General features: G+C 39.5%; 1 protein-coding gene across 1 annotated transcript in view; it reads right to left on the bottom strand.

Annotated features, from left to right (window-relative positions):
* Positions 1–9,350: 9,350 nt before the first annotated feature.
* The window catches only part of SYK (spleen associated tyrosine kinase), a 48,380-nt gene continuing 33,644 nt past the window's right edge, over positions 9,351–24,086 (bottom strand). The window contains exons 7-14 of the mRNA XM_057385000.1: positions 23,613–23,681; positions 17,740–17,830; positions 16,923–17,100; positions 15,544–15,753; positions 14,929–15,118; positions 13,505–13,645; positions 13,187–13,299; positions 9,351–11,626 (exon numbers count right to left, since the gene is read on the bottom strand). Of these exons, the coding sequence (XP_057240983.1) occupies positions 11,554–11,626; positions 13,187–13,299; positions 13,505–13,645; positions 14,929–15,118; positions 15,544–15,753; positions 16,923–17,100; positions 17,740–17,830; positions 23,613–23,681 (1,065 nt within the window). The 3' untranslated portion in view covers positions 9,351–11,553. The remainder of the gene's footprint in view (positions 11,627–13,186; positions 13,300–13,504; positions 13,646–14,928; positions 15,119–15,543; positions 15,754–16,922; positions 17,101–17,739; positions 17,831–23,612; positions 23,682–24,086) is intronic.

Genomic DNA, 24,086 nt, shown 5'->3' with positions numbered 1-24,086 from the left:
TWAAAAATCTTGGGACAGGTGCAGTGAAGTGGCATACCTGCTTATTACCACAGCATTTTGAAGTGATACCATAGACCATAGTGAGTTCTGAATTAATTTGAAAGAAGGTGATTTTCTGCCAATATGCCTATGACAAAAAACAGCTTCAAAATACAGTGTAATGTCCCTGAAATTATGTTTTGGTCTCTGATCAGAATACCTTGTCTAGGCTCAATAGTGATTCTTGAAATAAAGTGTGAAAATTCCAGGGAGTAAATACTCAGAAATTTCTATGAACAAAATGACCACCGTATAAAGCTACTCAATCTAAACGAACAAACTTCCTTGCAGAGGTCAAGATTATGAGGTTCATCTAGACCATCAGAAGATCTCACATGGGTACTGTCAGAGAAAAGTGAAGGAGTGAAACAYGGTAAGATCAATAATCAAGACAGGAGGAAATAACAATGAATGAGAAGTGTGAAAGAAATRCAGTCTAACACTGCTTTGGGCAGCATTACCTTTCCTTCACACCAAACCTTCCTCCTGCTCCGCCTTCCTATGGCCAAATGTCTACAGCAGCTGCAGAGCCTCCCGTGTTGGACAGCCAAGGAGGGTGGAGGGGGTGGCCAGCAGCCACAGGGGCAACTTGCCCCAGCAGGCGATTTTCCTACATGGATCCTGGCGCAGTGCTGTGGGCTTTGGCGCCTGTCCTCTGCCATCTACCCTTTCATCTGCAGTGACATCCATCCTGTCACTCCTTCCTCACCAGCACAGAGCCTTGCTCTGCCAGGACCAGGCACTTCCCATGGCAACAACCACAAAATGTCACCAGCCTAGATAAATTCCCAGGAGAAGGACATTTTCCTGTCTGCCCCCCTACAGCACATATTTCCCTTACAGCTCAGAGAGGGAATGATCAACACTACCTGCTCTTGGCCTCTGAAAAGAGAGACGATTGATTTTCAAAGACAGAGAAGGAATATGCTTTTTTATAAACATTTATTTTTACTAGAGATATATTCTCAGTAAGAGCAGTGGTTCAGTGCAGGGGCAAGAGTGGATAATTTCTTCATCTGTTTCTGTGGGCTCCCTGAGTGGTCTGTGGCTCACCATAGAYCCTGGGACAGTGTAGAAACATAATTTTCCATATGTTTGTTTTGAAGTAAAGGACAAGGCCTTTGAGTTTGCTTGGGATGCACTGAGTCATGAAGAGTGTCACTTCAGTGCAGGGYTAGTACTTTTGTCCTAATTTATTCCTTTGAACAACAGTTCAATCTATATGCCCATAAAGTTTTCCTGATTGTGTGTGTGTGCATGCCTGASACACATATAAGATTCAATAAAGAACTGAAGATACTGGAAAGAAATCCTGTTAAATATTTTTACATGAAACAGCTGTTTGTCAGGTCTCTTTAGCGTTATGCTAATTTCAGACAAGTAGCTTCAAATTTTTCAGTGAAAGAATCTTGTCCTCTCAGCTATTATGTAAAACTTCTCCTTTAAGCCCAGACATCAGCGTTGCTCTCTTTTCTCCTCTTTCCACACACATCTACATCAGACAGATTATACTTGTTCAGCAAGACAGTTGAAGTCACTGCCTTTCAAACTTGTGCTATGTAACACATTCTCCTTCTTGACTCCCATTTTAAATAAAACTTTGTTCTTCATCKACTTGTACACCAGGAAAAAAAGATTTTGGATGTGAAAGGGCATGCTCTGGGATCAAACAAGGCTGGGGAGGGGGGCTCGTGGTATTGGGGATTCAGCTACATCTGAATTTCTGTTCACCTTCGTCTATCATCACTGGGATTTTCTGGGTCTAGCATAATCCATGCAGCTCATTTTGACAGATTTAGAATGTTTCATACRTTAATTGGAATCTCACTGCTTTAATGTCCTCATTCAAACAGTTTCTCTGATCATGGCACTGAAAGGGAAGTCTTATGCTATACATAGCTTTATATGAACAAAAGGAAGTTTATGTGATTATGGTAATAGTCCATAAAATCTGGCAGACAAAGAATAATTTAGAATTCATTTATTCATAACAGCAGAAGTTAATATTTTTTGCCTACAAAAGAATTTTAGACATCAATCCTTTCTTCTGAATTTCTGCTGTTTCTGCGGAGGTAGTTTGGATTTCTTCACCATTACCATCGCCCTAACTTTTTTTTTTTTTTTTTTTTTTTTTTTTTTTTTTTTTTTTTTTTTTTTTTTTTTTTTTTTTTTTTTTTTAGTTTTTTCAAAATACTGTTTTTCCTTAAGTAAATAAAGCTGATTCCATTAAGATGGTATCAGAGATGTCTTCCAACTTTACTGTGGATTTATGTAAGTATTTGAACAGAACATTCAATTCTGGTCTTTATTTTGCAGCTAAACATTTTAATGGTACAGAATAAATCACTTGCCTACGACTGAAGGTTTAGGATTTAAGCAACTTTGCATATCCTTTCATAATTTCAGAATTTCTGTTAATGGTGCACATTTRCTTTGGGAACAGGGGAATAACATGTTGGCATGTCTGTTTGTATATGTAATTTCTGTTATTTCAGTAGGATATTGCTTTTCCTTTTTTCTTTTTTTCTTTCTGCTGATTCCCCTCTCTTTCTTCAGCATCTGTCTTATCTAAGATGCTTCAAACCTCCCTAAATGTCATTTTGAACTGAGCTCATAAAAGGCTGGCAACAGCTTCAAATACTTAACTAGTTACTTGGGAYCAAATTGTGTACTCCCTTGGCCTGACTTTGTTGAAACCCATGCAGTTGAAAGCAGAAAAAATTTGGCATGTAGCCCTGAGAGAATTGAAGAGTGACAGCCATAGGAACAGTGATTCAGATTAATCTTTGTATTAAATTCACTGAAGCAATACATCTGGAGTGTATTAAAACAATTTTGTTGTGTGATCTGTCAGTTCTGTGCTATTATTCTAGAGGACAGCTCTTAAAACCCCTTTCCTCCCCAGGTTAAATGAATTTTGTGATTGCAAGGTGACAGATCACAGGAGATACTTTTCATTTCCATCTTTGGGGGCAATATACTGAATTTCATATTAAGCCCAATGTCTCTTCATTATTGTACTGAAAATATAGGAAAAATTGCTTTTAATAAAAGTTGCASATGACAACAGAAGCAGATTTGCTAGAGAAATAGGAGTATAGACAAGGCAGGAAATGTTAAAATTAGATCTTGCCATTTCCTCTTTTTAATAAGGCGTTTTAGATAAGTACCCCGACCCTGCATGCCTCTGTGTGTGTATGTGTGTGTATCTGCATGCACACAAGGATTAGCGATAACACTGTTCCCTTTTTTGTTAAACTTTGGTGACTTCTGATGAGCTTCTTGCACACTTACTGTACTCAAGAGTTCTTCAGCTGAAAGGCAGTTTGGTGTTTTGTCTCAGAGAGAGGTTGGATGAGTTCACCTGTTGAGGCCTTTCAGGTCCACAGGTGTGTGCCCCAACTTCCCAGTCAGTCTCTGMAGTTTTGGAAACCTGGCTGGTTTGAGCTGGTTTTCTTTGTGGTGCTGTTGAGTTTATGGCTGAGGATCATTTYCTGGAGAGCTTTAAGGGAAGTGACCTTTAGGTTTATTCATTGTCACATACAGACTGCGAGGACACAAATAAATTGTTGGCATCATAGAACCAATTTGAAGTGGTTTTGTGTTACAGGTCAAAAAAACCCAACCAAACAAAAAACCTCTTGAAATTTATGGGCACTTGGCTATGCACTCTAAAGGATTTCTTTCTCTGTTCTTTAGCTTCTTTTGATCACCTAAAGATAGGAATATGTTTTTTCATCTAAAAAATGTCATATGCTATAACTAAAAGGGCATGGTGGGGAGGGGACTCTGCCATAGAAAACAGTTACCTTTCCAGAACATAAGAAAAATCCCCCACCGACAACGTGCACATTTGCTCTGCACATCATCATTCCTGCGAGAATCTAGAGCCCTTATTTCCTCACTGTTTTTCCTTCCAAACACAGGTAGGCTGGCATTCTTGTTGGGACATCCACAAAAGATCCATTCTGAAATATGGACGAGGAAACAATTCAGCAGCTGTCTAAAAGACAGAAACAGCGCTGCCACCAACCCTTAATCCGAGGTTTGCATGGGCACCCTCAGCCTCTGCCCTGGCTCACCAGCAGCCGTACTGCAGAGCTGCTGTGCTCCTCGGCTGTGTCAGGGCTGCTGRCACCTCAGCGGAACAGGATCCCAGATCCTGGTCCCCAGCAGTGCCACAAGGTGCTCCCAGGTGTTCTTTGCCATTCCACCATTGTCTGGAGCACTTTCCCACAGGAGTCTCTTATGGCTGGCAGCTGTYCAGCGTCCTTCACACAACAACTCACCAAGGGTCAAAGGAGTTTCTCTGGGTGGCAGAGGAATTGCTGGGGAGTTATGGTCAGTCTGACAGGAATGCAGAAGGCCATGCCGAAGCACAGGAACAGTGAGTACACAGCAGGATCTACAAGGTTTTCCTCTTTRAAATGAGTAGATCTGGACCAAGTTTGTCCTGCTGCTGTGGGCTTCTGCAACCAACAGCAAGACTGGAAGGTACTTGCCTGTTCATTAGTGGTGAGAATAAAATATCTCTGAAGTCAGACATATTTATACATGAGGGCATGTTGCTAAGCACAGCTTAAGAAAAATAAATAAATCACCTAAAGAAGGCACATGAATTTAATCTTACATGGGCATTGCTTTTACAAAAGAAAAGGCCTTTTAAAAATTGTGCTCTATCACTGTCTCTGTGCATTTCCATGTACAACTTGCTGGGCTGCAAGTTGAGCCTTATTGGTGACCTGAATGTTCCAGATCCAGTTTCCAGCTACTTTAATTTTTTCAGCTTATGAGTGAAAGCATGTTTCACAGGATTTTTTGCAAGTGATGAGTATAGTCTGTCAGTCTGTAGTCTGAGTCTGTCTTCCTTCCCTTCCTATCCCACTCTGCCTTTTGAGGTTGTTGATTTCCTGGTGGTCTCAAAGGTTGTGCAATAACATCTCCTATCCAGGACACACGCAGACTGGCAGCAGCTCAGCTCCTTGGGTAAGAAGGAGCAAGGACTGGCTGCATTCACTGCTTTTGGGGATGAAGACTCCTTCCCTTTCCAGTACAAGTCTCAGTTTGGATGACATTTTCAGTGTGTGATGTTTATGTTAGGTGAAGAGGGTGCGGTATTTGGGGTTTTATTCCACAAACACTTGTAAATGTGCAGTAAAGCAGCAGGTTCCTGCTGAGCCTTGGTGGCCAAGCAGTGAGACATGCTGGCTTCGTGGGCCTGGCAGCAGAGTGCCACCAGCTAAGGCTGTTTTCAAACAAAAGGTGTAGGTGCCACCAGTCTCGMAGCTGTCTCCAAGTCCAGTTTTGGTGTGGCATCTGATGTCTTCATCCCTTCCAGCTGCACTTCAAACACACAGRGAGCTTTTTACTTTGGGGGAAAGAAACAGAGACAGCCCTCAACGCAAGGAAACCTTGAGTGTATTTCTTTGTTCAGGCCTTGGCTTCCTTGTAATTAAATGAGTCATAAAATTGCTCACATACAGTTCTGCAAACAAACACAAGAATGTGTCATATTATTAAATCTTGTTGGGTTTTGGTGTTTGGATAGGTTTTTGTTTTGGGCTTTTTTTTTTTTTTTTTTTAATATAGCTGGCATGGAAAAAGCTGTGGGAGCTTTGGGAACAAACTGTGAGCTTTGTACTTGTGCTTGTGTAGCAGGAGTTCTGGTTTGCATTAACTCGGGTACAATGTGACACTGGAGGGTGAATTTCTGAGACATGATTCAGTCTGTGCTTTTTCCTGTAATCTAACTTGTGTAGTACTCCAGCACCAACAAGAACTACTACTTGTTCTGCTTATTCCTTATAAGTAGAAACCACAAAAAGATGAGGAATGTCATGCTCACTCCCCATGGCAGCTACAGAGTGGACAGATAAAAGGAAGTCATGGCTGACTGAAGAGTTCAAAAATAGTACCTCATTGCCCCGGGGGAAGCAGCAATACCAGTGAATACACAATTTTAAAGTAGCCAAAGATATGCATGTATTTGTGACAGAGTCAACAGCACATTTACAAAGTAAAAAGAAAAAGAAAAAAAAAAAAAAAAAAAAAAAAAAAAAAAAAAAAAAAAAAGAAAATGGGCACTTTATGTTTAGAAGCCTGCAAAAAAACGAGATGGCTGCTCAGTGCAAGGGGTCCTGCCAATGTAATCTGATATTAAATACCTGTACTATTTTGAATTTGTGGTCTTAAAAAGGTAGTATTGTCTAAAAAAAACAGAGAAGGAGGTTGGGAACCTTCCTTGTGGCAGGGACTGAATTTTATTTTATTGTGGATTGATTCTCTGCAGTGTTCTTTGATTGTCACAGGGAGCAGGAGAGCTCTGAGAGAGCTGCTGGTGCTCCTGTTTAACTTAAGCAGGTGTTTGCATTTATCAGAAGAACGAGGCCCGTAGAAGCTGCTAGAACAGAAATGTAGTTGTTCACATGGAAATAGTCCGCTTTGGGGGATTTACTGGCAACAGTGGAAATCCTGCTGAAACAAAATGACATTGATAATCTATGTTTTTATGCCCAACTCTGGGGGGAAAATAAGGAAACATTGGCTCTGAATACATAATCTTTTGGGAAAAGAAACATCACACCAAGCCAAACAGTCATTGTACACCTGCTCCAAAGCAGAGAGAAAAAAAACGTCCCTAAGTGCTGCKCTTTGACATGCTCAGTAATCTGGCACGCATTTCTTCATGTATCCATGCTCCCCACAGTCATTCTCTCCCATGCAGTTTTCTTGTTATCTTCTAGAACTATCACTGAAAGCCAACTTTATTAATTGTTTTGCCAGCTGTTCTCAGACTACTGGAGGTAGAACTTGATACACCAGGCAGAGAGAAACTGTTTGGTAACATTGGYGAAACCACTCATAAATCAGAGCTGAAGACAATTTGTTATTGAACATATGACAAGAAGTGCATGTGCATGTGTGCTTAAGTGTGTAAKGTTTTTAAAGGAGAGTCTTCAAGCTGTTAAGAGACAGCTGTAAAAGTTCTCTGCTACCTGTCCTGCTGCTCGATCATGCAATTATAGTCTCGGCGCTCTTGCTGTTGCTGAAACGGGCACAATTYCTCTTTATCAAAGCGGGAAGGAGAAAGAACAGATGTTGATGCCAATGCAGCCACAGGCAGGTGGCAATGTGACAGGACAGTGTCACTGAATAGTTGTTTGTGAATATTTCTGTGGTTTTTTTTTTGTCTGTCGCGTGTTGCATTTCTACTGCGGCAGAGGCGAGCAGCGCTGCTGCAGGGACATGGCAGCGGCATCCTCCGCAAGCACTTTGACATTGTTAACRACACTTGGACCCAGCAGTTTCTGAACCTGGCATTTTAAGGCATTTGCAGTGCTGGACAAACGAGGAGTTAATAATCTTGCGCATTTATATAGGACTGGTCAATCAGGGACAAATTACATTTGAAGTAATGAATTTTAATGGACAGTAGTGTGATGCTTTCCCCAGCTGCCTCTTGTTTCCTCTCTTTTCTGGTTATTCATAAATGTGCACACCTCCACTGCCTCAGGGGAGCAGTGGTTACACTCCATGAAGTGTTAATTTTATGTCAAGGAACCCATTGGGCCTTCAWCTCAATTATCACATATGTGACAGAAAAGAAAAAAAAAATCAAATTGGCGATAAATGCACAGCTCTAGCCTGGCTTCAGGGAACTCTGAGTGACTGGTGAACTGTTCTCATGATTTGTGTTATTTTTCTGACTGTTTTTTAACAGGAATCCATTTTCTTCTCCTGCATGACTTGCAGTCTTTCTGTCGTCGCTAAACTTAGGGCTGGTAATTACAATAGCTTACTTAATGTTTCCATGTATTATCCAATCCATASGCCACCCTCACTCCCTTCCAGGCACGTGTGGGACACGGTCTGTGTCTTTGTGTGTGCAATCTCTCACTGCTGCGATCACTTAAAAGACGAGGGGACACCGAGTCTCAGAAGTCTCCGTTAATCATCCACAGCTGAGCATTCACAGCTCAAATAAATGATGATTTGTTCTCAGGGCAACTGCTTCCCACAAGGAGCAAGGGGAAAGGAGAGTGTCCTTCGTCAGACACAGTCACAGCAGCAGCCGGGGCARAGGGGAGGGTGCCAGAAATGCCCGGACAAGTGCATCATCACCCGAAAAGTGTTCAGGCATTGCCACCTCCTGGCAGGGCTGCGGCGAGGACACCCAACCTGGCTGCGCAGGCCACCTGCAGATGGGCTCTCTAGCAATCCCGCAGTGCTCACTGTGACCATTTCAGAGTGAAAATTATGGGTATTTCTCTCTGTCTGATTAAGAGTCCCGTCTTTGCACAGCGTTAGGTGTTGGTACACCTAAGGATAGGTTGGACCAGGGCTTTTAAGACTGGGTGTGTCTTTGTGGGAAAAGGCATGTGGCCACCCACGCTTCAAAAAACTCAATRATTTTGTAAATTTGTGCCCTAACCAAAGGCATAATTACACTATTTTCCTGCAGTGAAAAGCACTCTTAGTATGTTATCGCCTGGTCCTTCTTCTCCACCAGCTTCCCTAAGTACACGCGGCAGTTTCCTACCCCTTAACTCTGTCATGACAATTCCTTGTGGGCCTACACCACCAAGTGGCATTTCTGAGACAAGTCAGTCTAAAAAGGCAACCAGATACAGACAGCCAAAAACCAGAAGTCCCACAAGTGGGAAGGTATGACAATCAGGCCAGATTTGCTATGTAGGAGAACAATCACAACAGAACAGGTCGGTCAGTCACTGACTGATGCCCCCGAAAGGTAAGTAACTGCTTCAAGAGTCTGCCGTTCTTCTTGTTTATTATTCAAATGCACATTCACAGCCATCTAGCCTTAGCCTTCCTGAGAACTTGAGCATGATGCAAAAGCTAAATGGAAGAGTAAGGTATTGTTGTTTTTATTTTAGAATACCTGTAAGAACTATCTGCATCTATGAGGGAGGCTCCAAGTAACACAATGTGACTTAAATCCTGCATAGCTGACATCTTTAGGGCAGAAATTCTCAGCTAGCTGATACACTGCACTGACTTCTTGCACTTCTAACCCTCCAAATCCAGCACAGTATCATTGTAAACCACTCTGAAAAGACTCAGGTGCCACAACAAAATGCATATTTTGGGATTTTCCTGCTGTTCCTGAATAGGTCCAAAAGCAGCCCAGGCTTCAGTGGGCTTATCTGTCCTGTCAAGTACTTCATGGTGAATAGGAAAATCTCAGTCCTGAACAACAATCACAATAACTCAGTRCATATACACACTCTGCATAGCATCAGGATTTTTTTACAAAGCATGTAATTATGAAAGGATTCTTGTTAAGACAGCACATTTTGTAAAAGTATCTTTAATTAAAATTTTAAAACCTAATCCATTTATTTCACAATACTTTATATTCTCATTGTAAACTTTTATTATGTAATAGTGAAGTTCAAAGTAATCAAGTAACTCCAGAAAGTGATGTTGACATTCACTCAGAAGAGCAAGAAGAAATAATCCTCCAGTTTTGTTGTATCAGACACCACTCTTCAAGAGAGTGAGAGATAAATGGAGTATATCTCTCATTCTGGGAAATTGAGTACTGTCACTTGCTGGTTCACAGAGATTTGTGCAATTTGTTTATAACTAATATCCCCATAAATGTACTAATTGCACAAGGAGAGATAACAAAATTCTCAGCAACATAATGAAAGTGACAAACTATGGCTAACTTCCACAAAAGCTGGTCTTGTAGAAAAACGTTTCTTAAAAACAAAACAAAAAAAATGTCATCTTCAAGGTAAGTCACGTCTGGTCATATTTGAAACATGGTCTATTGCACGCAGTATCTTTCAGTAGCCTGTGATTTTTAAAGAGCCTTGTACTGGACAGCCAAGACTAAACTACCAAAAGTCATCAGGAATTATTTTACAAATAGACCATAAACTTAATAATAAGAAAAAAAAATACAGTAGCTTCCACATTTATTTATAGTCCTGTCTTTTATGAAAATGATTTCACACTTTCTCATTTTAATTGCTCACACAATGTCTTTGATAGAGAAAAAAATACCACTGCATGTCTAAGAATACCCTGTTCACACAAAAATTAAACACAAATATTCTAACCAGCCATATGCAATAAATATATCTAACTCTAARTCTTATTCTTATAATCTTCTAAAATCTCTATATCTAACAGACTCACTGTATGTAGACTCCTGAGATTTATGCAAATCACAATAAAGTAGCTGCTTGCGAGTAATGAGTGATAGAAATGTTGATATTGATAATATTTAAAATGAGACTGGGCAAGCAAAGCACAAAGGTAGAAACAACAGAATCAGAAGTTGATTACAGTATTTGTTATTACTACTCCTTCACTTCCAATTTAATGGAGATGCACGCTGCATTACAGAAGAGTGATAAGAGAAATGCCTTTTCCTGAGATACCCACAGGGACTGATAACAGAACTAATACTAAGATTTTGGAGCAGACAAAAGTRGTCTTGTTGTCCATATGCCCATTGTAAAATATTTCAACTAGAGGTGAAATTTAACTGTAGAGGTGAAAATGCTGTGGTGAAATTCTCACAGCTGCTTTTAAGGAAAGGTTTGAAGAACAAATGGAAATGACTGCACAACACAACCCAAGGTGCTGTGGTACACCCAAATAGAGACAAGGAAAAGATACATCTGGAGAAGGATGAAGGAGCAGAAGGAAAGGAAAGTGCTGCTCCATCACAGGTGTGTTTTCAGAAATGCAGTGTTGGAGTTTATGTTAAAATCCAGAATTGTCTTAGGTGCTGGTACGTTTTCTTCCAAGACAAGAGAAAGCCCCTGAGTTTCCCAGTTTTCATCGGGAAAAAACACAGCTCCCTGAGGAACAGTGGTGCTCCACACATGAGATAAGGAACAAAGGCAGATGGTCACATTTAAAGGACATGATGTTTAGAAAGTTAAAAATCCCAATTCCCCTCTGCCTATTTTACTTTAAAGAAGAATGTGATTTGATTTTAAAGGGGCTTGGTGATAAAATCAAATACAGTCAGTCAAAGTGACTGACACACATACACAGTGAATTTGCTTCACAGAGAGAAATGTTTATGCTACTCTTCCTTGAGGAGAGAGAAGGCTGGAACAGTTCTATACATATAAAAGCTTATAATATTAGTGAGAGGAATCCAAATTTCAATCTGCATTCCAATACAGGAGAGAAATAGGGCTCAAAGTCATTAAACAGGTTTTACAGGAAGGCAAAATGTAATGTAAATAAAGCTGCAAATAAAATTTTGGAATGGAATGTAGCAAAATTATAAGCATCTGCTCTGGCATCCTTGCTGCTCACTTTGAGACCATTACACTTCCAATATTCTTTTGGGGCTGGATTTTGTGCAGAAGGCGAGAAAAGGCAACATTACAGAGACCAGGCTCAGCTCTGAGCTTTGCAGGTTGAAAATGGAAGTACAAAAATCGAGTTTGCTTGGTTTTGGAAAATAAACGGCTTCTCAGAGGGTTCTGTCTGGAGACAAGGAAGCTGCTGTTCTTCACGGCGTTAGTGGGAAATGTCGTAATAGTAGTTACGTAATCTCATCTCGACTGCAACGAATCCTGGTCGGTCATCAACGCTGTGTAAAGATGAAAAGTGTCATTGTGTGGGAAGGAGAGAGCTGCAAAGGTGCATGGGCCTCATAACGCTTGGGACTCTGCCTCAGTGATGGATCATTTAAAGATGCTYGCAACATTTTAAGGTTACCAAAATGATATCACAAAATTAACACCAAGTGGCAAATACTACTACAGAGCATCCAGTCAGTGGATTTACTACCATGCRTGTTACTGTGTGGTTTGTTTAGGTAGTAGAAGAAAGCAATGCTAAATAAGCTCAATTTAATTTTCTACTTCATTTACTTCAGTAGTAATCTGGAGAAAAGAATATTTGCAGTGCAATATCTGCCTTGTAATAGGTAGTACAGTCACACACATGGGTTAGACCCACTGAGAGGAGCCTACCCACACCCTATATGACTGTACCATGKTTTTTTTTATATCTGCAATTGCTTCTTTATTTGGAGAACACTATTAAACCGGCAACAAGCCCTTACAGTTTTATATTAMATAATAACGTGGTTACTCTGCCTGACCTATGCCTTCTTTTTAACATTTGTTTTCTTTCCAAAAGTAAAGATATTTGAGTACAAAAAAATAGAAACCAGTGTGCTTTATAATACATTTTTTAATAATAACAAAACCTGATCCCTTTCACTGTAGAACTGCTACARCATTCTTCGAGTCAAACCAAAAGGCAGGAATTACTTTTTGGCTGCCCTTWCTTTCTAGAGTACTAGATGTGATAAACCTAAAAAAGAAGCAAGACACCTAAAAATTTAGTACAACATCTCCTTAAAGGTAGACCTTTGTTGGACARCCCTACCCTCCAGATGGTGAACTGGAAGAATAAGTGTTATTACAGTCACTTTGGGTGCTTTCTGGAGACTTCCTACAGCTAAAAGCAACTTCAGCAAAATAGCTTAAAAGAATAAATTATGAAACAGTATAAATATATTTTTGGAACATAGGAATTAAAAAMGATAAGGTAGGCTTTATTTTTTTTCTATATTTTATGATTCTAATTTCTAAATTCTAAACTGAAAACGGAAAAAAATGTTTCTGACATATCAGGCATGACCTGAAACGATGTTTGCCGCTCACTGGTAGTATCAATCTGAATACATTCAGTAATGAGACAAGAAAAAAATAGGTSAAAGCAATTAACTATTGAAGAATAGAATAAACCTTTTGGCAACGTGATTTTGAAATTTCAGTGAAATCTTGGAAATGAAAATCAAACAAAATACAATCTAAAATGAAACGAAAATTTCAAACTTTCTTTTCAGAATACATTAGACTAAYCTTTTTGTGGACTTACTTTTTTATGATACCCTGTATTTTGCATTTAACTATTCCATCAAACTCTATTGTACAAAATGGGCATTTTGTAGTACAATCTATAACTCAAATAATTTTCACCTCAAAGTGCAATTGACTCCCTAGCTTGTAAGGTGGTTACAATTGAAACACCAGCTGAAAAGATGTATTCTGGAATAACCCCTCCTCACCCCCTTTCTTGCTATTAACCATGTAGATTTAAATATTCTTCTATCCAAAGAATCTCCCATCACACTCACTTGTATGTCCAACACAATTTCATTAGACTGTAGACTTCCATTGGACAGATTTCAGGACGTTCCATTCGTTCTCCTCTTTCAATCATCTGTGCAACTTCACCACCTTTCATTCCCTGGAACAGGGTGACCAAAACAGTCAGTCATCGAAGCTGCAAATGATTGCAGCACACAGCATAAATCAGAGGGAGGACTGGAAACGATTCTTGGGCTATCCTTTGACTCATTTGTTACAACAACTCCTTTTAGGTAGGAAAAAATATTGGTTCAAATTTGCTCTGAATTTTTACAGGAAAAACATGGCCAAATATAACCACTCACCTTATACGGTTTTTGTCCATAAGAGAAAGCTTCCCACATCAAAACCCCAAAGCTCCAGACATCACTTTTGCTAGAAAATTTGTAGAAATTCATGCATTCCGGAGCATACCATTTGACTGGCCATTTTCCATGACTTTGTGCCTAAAATATGTCATAACAGACAGTGAAAAAAAGCAGGCTAGATASAACAATAAGTAGTGAACACCACCTGCATGCACATAATCCAAGTTAACTTCACACATTTGTACTAATCACCACAGCATTTGTGATGAAGTTAGCATTAGAGAGAACTGGTAATAACTTCTTCCAAAGTTCCTACTCTTCCACTTTCAACATAATGGCTGAAATGAAATCTATGGTAAAAAAGAGCGTAGCTAAATGACCTGGAGTCATGCAAATTGCTCTTTAAAATTAGTTTTTTCCAATYATGTGCTCCACAAAGGGTAGGAGAGACATGTCCAGACGGTTGGAGTGGGTGATCTATTTCAAAGCACAGTGACTGCCTTGCAGCAAACTGAAGTTTGTCAAAATTATCCTGTAACACTGCATTGTGAATGTTCAAGTGTCAAGCTATACCAGAACAGTGGTAGGTCTAGTTAGAGAACCCTACTGCATCCTGTGGAGTTGTAAAGAAAATGGACTTTTGATACTAATTCTCAAGGCTCTGAGACTGAGACTGACAAACATCCAAGGCTGAGTTGGTGGCAGTGATTTAAGATGCCTTTTCTGGCAGCAGTTACTGTTCCTATACAGGAAGGTCATCAGGAGCATATGCTTGCTCCTCCTCTGCTGTTCTTTATGGGCTGGATTATTAGTTTTAAAGAGCTGATGAATGGGAATAAGAAGGAAGGAGTAATTTGAATTGGAAGAGCAGTGTGTCAGGAAAAAAAATACAGATATGATAACAGCATTTGTCTCCCACTGTTTACCTTATTAGATGTCACAATTATGTTAATCTCTTAAATGGGACTGAATTTAAAAGAAAGAKAAACAAATTTTGCTTAGGTTAATTTATTATTTAACAATGGTATTCTTTCAAAGTAATTCTCTCCCCTAATTCTGTTCAATTAGTCAGTCTGTTAGTGCTAGCCTACATTTTCCTTGGACATGATTAGAACCGTTTTGCAACAAACACATTTTCTCCCTTTTATGTAAGATAGATTCTCATTTCCACCACAAATTTCAGTCTTCTATTGACAAGTTTACCAGAARTAAATGAAAGTAGACAAGTAAAAGGAGGGATAAGCTTTTCCTTCCTAGCCGTTTCTTAATGTTAATCACATACTATGAACACTGGTAATTTAATACCAGGTTATAAAATAATGAATGATACTTTCAACTTGCAAAACCAACTGCATTTCAACTGAAAGCAACCTTATTAAGCTATACTACTGCACAGCTTTCGTGTCTTTTTCAAACCTTACCTTGTAGTAATTTTCATCAGCACTAAGAGCTTTAGAAAGTCCAAAGTCACTAATTTTGGCATAATGTTGGGTGACTAATAGCACATTTCTTGCAGCCAGATCCCTATGAACAAAGTTATTCTCCTCCAGGTATTTCATCCCCATGGAAACCTGATGTACCAGCTCWGTTATATTCTTCTCTGTGACATGTCTGAAAATCACAATTGAATTTCAAAGAGGTCAGTAGTTCATATTCATGACTTTTCATGGAGTTCAAATGCAAATCTTTACTATGAACTTGTCCACATCACTCTGGGAACCTGATTCACCTTACGTTTAGCTAAGCTTCAATTAGAAAAGGCAGTCTAGTCTGCCTGTTCTGGGCAAGATGATGTGTGATCACATTAATAACGGAGAAATTGAAGGATACGTGAAAATTCTTTCATTTACTCAAACTAAACTACTTCAGCAGAAATATTTGAGTTTGGAGTCATGTAGAAGATAATCATGTTCCAGTGAAGAATACCTACAATTAATAATTATTACACTAACAACATCTCAATTGTAATTGTCCTTAAAGAAAAAAATAAAAAAAAAGGACCTGTATCCTATGGAATGGAATCAAAGTTTACATACCTATTTTTTTGCAAAAATCTGTTCAATGGCCCAAGTTCAGCCATTTCCATTACTAACATCCAGGCCTCAGCTTCACATATACCTATCATTCGGACAATATATGGATTGTCCAGTTGCTGCATTACATTTGCTTCTCTCAGTAATTCATCCTTTATGGCTGGATCATTACTCTCATTCTTCAAAATTTTTACAGCCACTGGCTTKGCACCCCTGCAAAAGAGAGTCCAGTTCTGGGACCAGCTGCTGAAAAATCTGTGCACTAATGCACACAATATTCATCAGATATTTCCATGCACATAGTTAAAAAACAGAATTGACATTCAGAGGAGAAAAAAAAAMAAMCCCACCATAATAGAAATATCATAYCAAATGCTCAGAAGACAGCTAGGCAAAAGAGTGAGAATGAAAAGAATCTGAGAAAATCACAGATTGTCATAAAAATGCCTTAAGAAACCTGAAAAAACATACAGGACAAAACTTTCTTGCACACTCTGGTAAGGATGACATAAAGTTCTTCTGGAAAGAAAAGCTATAAAGAGCTTTCTAAGCACTGGAGTGTTTTGTGTGYGAGATGGGAACATGCAGCATTGTATGGACCCAAGGCAGTGCTCTGAAATCCTGAGAATCCAAGCCTATTTCTGAAACCTTCCATTCATACAGCAAATTGAAAGAGTGACTGATGAGATCAACAGAGCTCAAGTGTGAAACAAGATTAAAAAAATACACAAGCTGAGATCAGAGCCCTTCAAATCCCTACAGCCTGTATTGGAAAAATAAAAATCCTTCCTGCCTCTGAAAACCTTGGTTAAAGAAATGCCTTCAACTTCAAGAGATGAGAGTGTGTACATGATCTGTCCATGCACGMAAACAGAATGCTGATAACATTTTACTGTGAAAATTCGTGAACGGTCAAGTCTGTTCCTACTGACATTGCATGATAAGAAATGTTACAACATGTTCTGTCTTCTTGAAAATCAGCATTCCAGCTTCATGAAACTGGTATTTATCACGTTTATTTTTGGGAAAAATCTCTCTGCTATAGGTAAACTGTCTATGGCACTCTACACTATTTCTGAAAGAGATGTTGTGCAGATGGGAAATGCTGTGTAGCATTATTGCTTTTGCAAACTATGGAGGAAGGCAGTGGAATTCCCATTCTACTATCCCCGTCAGGAAAGAACATAGTCATAAGCAGCATTTTCCCACTTTACAGACAAAAATGAGTGCATGTATGTACCAAGAGAGAAACTGGTGATTATCAGCCCAAATTAGTTACACTCTGTCACCCCAAATAATATGCAAAGATTACTGCTGTTCCAAAAAAGAAAAGCTACAGATTTTATATATTAGACAACACGAAAACAGAAGGAAACACTCACTTTTTCATCTTATAAAAGCCTTTCTTTACAGTACCAAAGTTGCCAGAGCCAAGTTCACCTTCCTCCAAAGTTAACAACTTCCTGTCAAGAGTGACATTTTTTGGTTTAATTTCATCTGGATCGGCATAAGGACTTTCATAGACCTCAGTGTCCATGGGTAAGGCCTCTCTCTGATCACCTGCAGTTCAWGCAATGAAAACATTAGACATCATTCTAGACATTTTTGCTGCCACAGCCAATACATTCACCTTTTCCATGCTCAAGATCATGAGTGTGTTTGACTTGTAGGGATATGACCTRCAGTCCAACTAAACACACTTCAGAACACACCAAATGGGATGAGCTGTAACTACTGAACATTTGTGCAGTGTGAAACCAGGAGCTTCCTTAACAGAAGGAGGGTTAAAGCATGACCCTTCTCTTTAGTGCTTCGCAGTGGTTATCTCACACAATTCTTCACTCAGAACATTACTTTCTATGTATTTTATTTTTGGGCACCCAACTTCAATTGCATTATGCTTGGCACTGTGGGTGCAACAGGACACAATTCTTCTTATGACGTGCAAGGATATAGTTTTCAGAGTCRAGAAAATAATAATATTCCACTTTAAAATGGAAAAAGGGGCTTTTGCTGAATTATTTTTGTTATTGATGGTGACATCTGGCATTTTCTGCTACCAGGCTTGAGTTATGATAGTGGCTGTACCAATACTTAACAGAACATGAAGYATATGCAATATAAAAAGAAATATGGGTTGACAGAGATCTCTTCCATAAAGAAGAAAATTGCATTAATGATATATATTGCTCTGCCTACCTCTTTCTGCTCCTGTAAGACCTCTGTTCCTTTGCAGCACATAAGGATTAAAAGGTGCTTCTTCTGGTGGGTGGCCAATAGTTGAGTGAAGCTGTAGCACACAAATGAAGTTTTTCTGATTAACAATGAATAGGTAAGTTAAAAGCACATTTTCCCCCCAAGGATTTTGGCATAATGGGCAAGAGGCCCTTTAGTGAGTATCAGAAAGAAAAGGATCCAAAAGAGATTATTTCATTCTGGMGGTTATTGTTAAAGCAGGCCAAAAGCACAGAAAGATATTACAAATATTTCAGAGCATTAGATAAGAGAGAATTAACTGTAGTGGGTCATGCACAAATCTTATTCTGCAGATATTAAATTTACATGTTCTTTTCAAATCTGCCATGTAACACAAGTAGTCATAAGGATTTCTCTTTAATCTGTCCTTYCTCCTTCTCCAAGCTATCTTTCCCCCTATCTCGGCCATAGAGAAGCTGCTAGCACAAATGAAAACAAAAAGCAATTTCCTGTTTCTCTTGTGGATATTATAGAGTGACTCTATTTTAAAGATGTGGAAGAAACTGGAGTAAGAAGTTACTACTTTAATAGGCTTGTGTAACATAAGGGACAAACATCATGGACCAAATATTAGGCCAGTCTGTCTGCTCTGAGGRGGGAGAAAATCACCCAATTAATTGAACATCTGATCCAAACACAATCCCTCTGCCTTTACTCTTGCCAAGGAAATAAAATGGAGTACAGAAACCATCTCATCCATTGTATGTTCTGGAGCTCCTCGCCTGCGTATGGCCCAATAAAGAATAGAGGAGAAAAACCACTAATCTGGTTGCTTCTGTTTGTGAGCTGTTGGGAACAAGGAATTACAGGACCAGTTTCTGCAGGTTAGTTCCTTTTCAACTAAAGAGAGGCAAAGCTCTAGTGGAAGCTGTCCCTGCCCATGGCAAAGGGATTGGAAKGAGGTGAACTTTAAGGTCCTTTCCAACACAAACCATTCTATGATTCGGTGAAGTTTCCTATAGTGGACTCTTGGATGCAATAGAAGTTCCATAATTTGGAAACTGCATTTAATAAGGGAAACACCTGACTTGGGCACTACAGGCCTTGAAATAATAATGGATTTGTCTGCCCAGCTGGATGAACACAGTGACATCAGGCACAGTATGAGAAATATTTCAGATTTGAATTGCCCAGTATTAGGAGCAGTGTTAAAAGGCCTTTGCTGTCAAGGCAAGTCACAAAACCACCGACAGCTCTGGGATAGGTCAAGAACAATCTCAAGAACAAGGGAGGTGTAAACCAAGATCCTTGGCTCCAATTGTGTTTTTCTAGACTGAATCACTCTGCAGGCATTCCCAGACCTGTGTCACTCTATTTCACACAGGTAATATCCCAAACYTTCACTAAGACTGGAAGCCAACTGGCATAATTTGAACTGGCCAAATGTAATCAATGTACACCAAATTCATACACCTCAAGGATCCAYTCACTGGTGAAGAGCAGATGGTAAAAACAGCCCTGGCCAAGACATAGCTGAGTCCTCAGATTGGATATGTAAAGGCATTTCTGCTCTTGGCAAACAAAAAAAAAAAAAGTCAGAAAGAATTAGATTCTCTTGCTTAACAACTGCATTAMAAAAAGAAGTACATAAATTCTGTGCTTGTAAATAAAGCTCTGCAGCTGGAAATTGGAAATCACACTGTGACATCAAGTATAACAAAATGGGTTCTCTTTCTCAGAGAGCTGCTCGTGTTTCAGAAGAATCATAGTGTTTTATACATTATTACTTAGCTTGGCCAACTAATATCTGTGGAACTAATATGTGTTATTTCAAATTGTTGCAGATTGATTAAATGGCTTAGTAATGTCTTTTTCATTAACATTCCTTCCTTCTCTCTGGAAGGAAATGGGAGACCTGGCTACCCTGGAGAAAGAGAAGCCTGAGGTTCTCAATGTCTCCCATTCCTCAGTACTCAATGGCAAGTGCTGTAGCCACACCGCCCAAGACGAGAAAGGCAAATGCAGGGACTAAATCCACTGTAGGACAGGATCAGGATTGTGATTATGTAAGGAACTTGAATGTGTACAAGTCCATGGAACCCAATGAGATTCATCTGAAGGTACTGAGAGAGCTGGCAGGCAAGTTGCTAAGCCATTTTTGAAAAGTTGTGTCAGTCAGGTCAGATCTCTCATGACTGGAAAAATGAGAACATGATGCCTGTTTTTAAAAAGGGGAAAGCAGAAGACCCAGAGAACTACGTACTAGTCTCACCTTCCTACTAAGCAAGATCATGGACCATGAAAACACTGCTAAGACACATGGGAAAAAAGGAGTGTTTGGTAACAGCCAACACGGCTTTACTGAAGGGAAATCATAGCTGACAAATGTGGTGACCTTCTGTGACAGGGTTACAGCACTGGCGAGTGGGGCAAAGCAGCTGAAATTGTCTACCTGGCTTTATTCAAAGCGTTTGGCAATGTTCTCCATGAGATCCCTGTCCYTAAATTGGAGAGATGTGGACTTGACAGACAAACCAACCTGGTGGACAAAGAACTGTCTGGATGACCACAATGAAGCGTGGTGGTCAAGGGCTCAAGGTCCATGCAGAGACTGGTGATGAGTGGTGTCCCTCAGGGGTCAGTGTTGGGGCCGATTCTGCCCCAGCACCTTTGTTGGTGACATGGACAGAGGGATCGAGGGCACCCTCAGCAAGYTGATGGCACCRAGTTGTAGGGGACAGTCAAGCTGAAAGGAAGGGACACCATCCAGAGGSACCTGGACAGCCCTGAGAGATGGACCAGTGCAAACTTCATGAAGTTCWACAAGGCCAAGKGCAAGGTCCTGGACATGGGTCAGGGCAATCCCAGATTGGGTGGAGAAGTGATTGAGAGCAGACCCYAGGAGAATGACTTGGGAGTTATGAAAAAGTCAACAAAGCAGCGTGACCAACAGAGAGAGGGAGGAAATTCTACCAGTGCTGCATCCAGCTCTGGTGCCCCCAGCACGGCAAGGACATGGAAGMAAGTCCAGAGGAGGCCACAAAGTGGATAAAGGGGCTGGAGCACCTCCCCTACAAAGATAGGATGAGAAAGTTGGGGCTGTTCACCCCAAAGAAGAGRAGGTTGTTTGGACAYCTCATAGCAACCTTCCAGRATCTGAAAGGGGCCTGCAGGAAAGGTGGAGGGAGACTGCTCATCAGGAACTGCAGTGATAGAAAAAGGAGTAATGGGTTCAAACTGAAAGAGGAAAAGTTCAGTTTAGGCAACAGGAAGGAATTCATAACTTTGAGGGTGGTGAGGCACTCYAWCAGGTTGCCAAGGGAGGTTGTRGATGCCCCTTCCCTGGAAGCATTCAAGGAGAGCTTGGATAAGGCCCTGAACAACCTGGTCCAGTGCAAAGTGTCCCTGCCCACGACACAGGGGACTCAGACTAGATGCGCTTTAAGGTCCCTTACAAGTCTTAACATTCTATGACTCCATGATTTCTGGTTGAACTATGATTTAATATTTCACAGGCACCTTTTCTGCTCCTATTAGTAACTYGGGAAAATTGTTCAGCACTCAGAAAATCTCATTTTTCTTTAGCCCTGCCAGTCATGTATTTATGGCATATAGCACCCTGCATAACTTCGAATAGGATTTTCTACCACAAATTGGAATTTTCTACCAGGAGTTGGACTTTTTCTCAAGTCAAGCAAGACTTAAAAACTCAGGCAGGAGGTATGCATCATTGCCAGTAGAGTAATCTAGGTGATAGCAAAATAAAATTTCATTTTTATTTGGCTGTCATTTTAATGCAGAGTTATTTCTGCCCTACACTTTAAAAMCAGAAAGTTTAATTCTGCAGATCTTTTTTTGGGCAGAAGGATCTTTTTGTTAATACAACTAAGATATAAGATAATAGATAACTTCTTGCATTCTTACAAGAAACAGAGAATGGGCAAAATGGTCATGGATTTATTCAGCCAGTAAAAAGGAATATAAGAAAAGAGTCCTCTAGAGRAACTTGTTAAAATTGTGGCATATAAATGAGATGGCTCCAACTATTTTAAATCTGACTTTGACAGTAAAGATTATAATTTTATAGTAAATAGTATAGTAATATTGTCATGAAGGCAATCTGTGCAGAACGCACAACTTCCTTTCAGATTAATAATTCTGATTTGAAAAAGATCAGGTTTTTTTACTGAATAGTGAAAAACTGCATGATTAATATCTYAGTAGCCATAGCCTCAATGAACTTTGACTAAGGCATCCAAATGACCACTAGGTGGCAGGAGTTCATTTAAATTGTCTAAATGAACAATTTCAAGCTAGTAACCAGACTGAAAAAAATTGATCTGGATCCTAAAATTTAATACAAATAGTGCATTTGTGAAATTAAAAAACAAAATTCCCAAGAATGAGTAAATATAACATAACAAATAAAATAAATTTTTCTGGTTTACTGTCAGAAAGCTTTTGTCATAGTAGAAGTGACTGCCTAATTAGCCAGGTCTAAAGTAAACCCTGCTTGTTGGGGTTAATGAATGGTAATTTTTTTAATTTTTCAGAGCAGGACTTTTGTCTAAGGTCTAAGATCTGGCGATATGTTGTGGGTCTGAGTATTCAGGGTTGAGTGCATGTAAATGGTGATCAGATTCGATTTCTGAAATGATTGGTCCTTCTTAAATGATTGGTCCTTCTCTGCCAACATGCTTCAGTCTCTATGCTCTGTATGTTGCCCAGAGGCAGGAAATAGATATTTGACAGCAGAAAGTGATCACAGCAAGACTCAGGCTTTCTCAGGTTAACAGACAGCAGCGTAATCAGAACTGTCTACAGGGCTCAGACACAACACCCATTTTTCTGAATCAAGCCAAAATGTGTGACARTTTGGCATTGTATTTCAGACGGTTTAGAGCAGATCCTGAGCCTGACACTGTATTTGTGCATGATAAACCAACWTTGATAAAGAGATGTAGGGATGCACAGCTGACAACAGCTACTGGTAACTCAGCATAAAAGTGAACTGAAGCTGTATGAAAAGAACATTTGTTATTTATCAGGATTATCAAATGCAGTCCATATCAAACACAGCTTTTCATTCTGAGCRGTAGCATACCTCTAAGGCTTTTCATGCCTGCTCATTTTTGTTGAAGAGCAACTGGAAATAAATCAATAAACAAAAGGAGAGACTCATGGATCAAAAGGGGCATACATGTTATTGTCAGCATGCAAACCAACTCATAGCTACATGCTTCATAACTGCATCAATTACTGGACAGCACCATTTTCAGGCCATGCAACAGCATTTGTACTAGGACAGGACTGGGGTCCCCTTGGCTCCCTGGCATCTTATCAATTTTCCCATTCTGATTGGTCTTATGACATCTTACATTTGCCTAAATATAATTGAATGCATAACAASATTTGTGCACATAGGTTATGTAAGTATATATTTTGTGGTTATTATTCCGTGAATGTGCTCAGTAATAATGTAATTGTGTAAGCAAGAAAATTTTCTGATTAGGAAGAAGAGTATAAATATAATTTTGTTCTGCTRTAACGAGTGGTTTTGAAAAGTATTTTATCACATCACTTTTTATCACTCATTTGCAGAAATACTGAGATCTGCACTAATATTTTGTTATGTCAGAAATTAGATAAAAGGAGTCCCTCTATTTTTAAAACTTCTTCAAACCCATTGCTTCAGTTATAAAATCAAGCCCATAATTATGCAGATGATTAGGATAGATGCAGAAAGCTTACAAATTCTTTACAGTCTAATTGTTAGTAGTCAAGACAGTAAGCAAAAAGAGGGGGAGAAAAGAGTGAAATTAGTCGTGTAAGTATTTTTAACTCAGTCAAAAACCTRAAAAAAGTATATGAGGCACCTTTTTGCTGCCACCCTTTGGAAAGGTGTACGATTTGATTCTTGAGATAATTCCACCTCCTGCCCAACTCTAGAAACCACAATGTCAAAGAGGAACAGTAAATGTGTCATGAAAATAGCTAAAGGTATTTCACAAAACAAAAATACAAGAAGAAAACACTCCCAGCCTTTCTGTTGCGCGTGCCTTCAAGTACACAYATGATACATCAAACAAATCTAAGATAGGAAATCTTAGTACTAAATTTTCTTTCATCTGTATTACTGTCAAACCATCCTGAACCATAGACAGACACACCTTAAGGCAGTTTTTATATTCAAACACATTGTCCTTTTTCTGTATCTTCATTTATAAGTATGTTTCACATTTCTCCTGCCCCTCTTACTGAACTTGAGCCACCCTCCCCCATCCCCTGAATGTATTTAGCAATGTAAATGAGCCTGATATCTTTTGTGCCTGAAGTGTGACTAATGTATC

The sequence above is a fragment of the Malurus melanocephalus genome, unplaced genomic scaffold, assembly GCF_030028575.1.
Source record: "Malurus melanocephalus ecotype Western Australia unplaced genomic scaffold, MMel_1.1 scaffold_15, whole genome shotgun sequence".
In the NCBI taxonomy this organism is placed as follows: domain Eukaryota; kingdom Metazoa; phylum Chordata; class Aves; order Passeriformes; family Maluridae; genus Malurus; species Malurus melanocephalus.
Note: the sequence above shows the minus strand (reverse complement) of the source record. Positions and strands in the feature narration are given on the sequence as shown.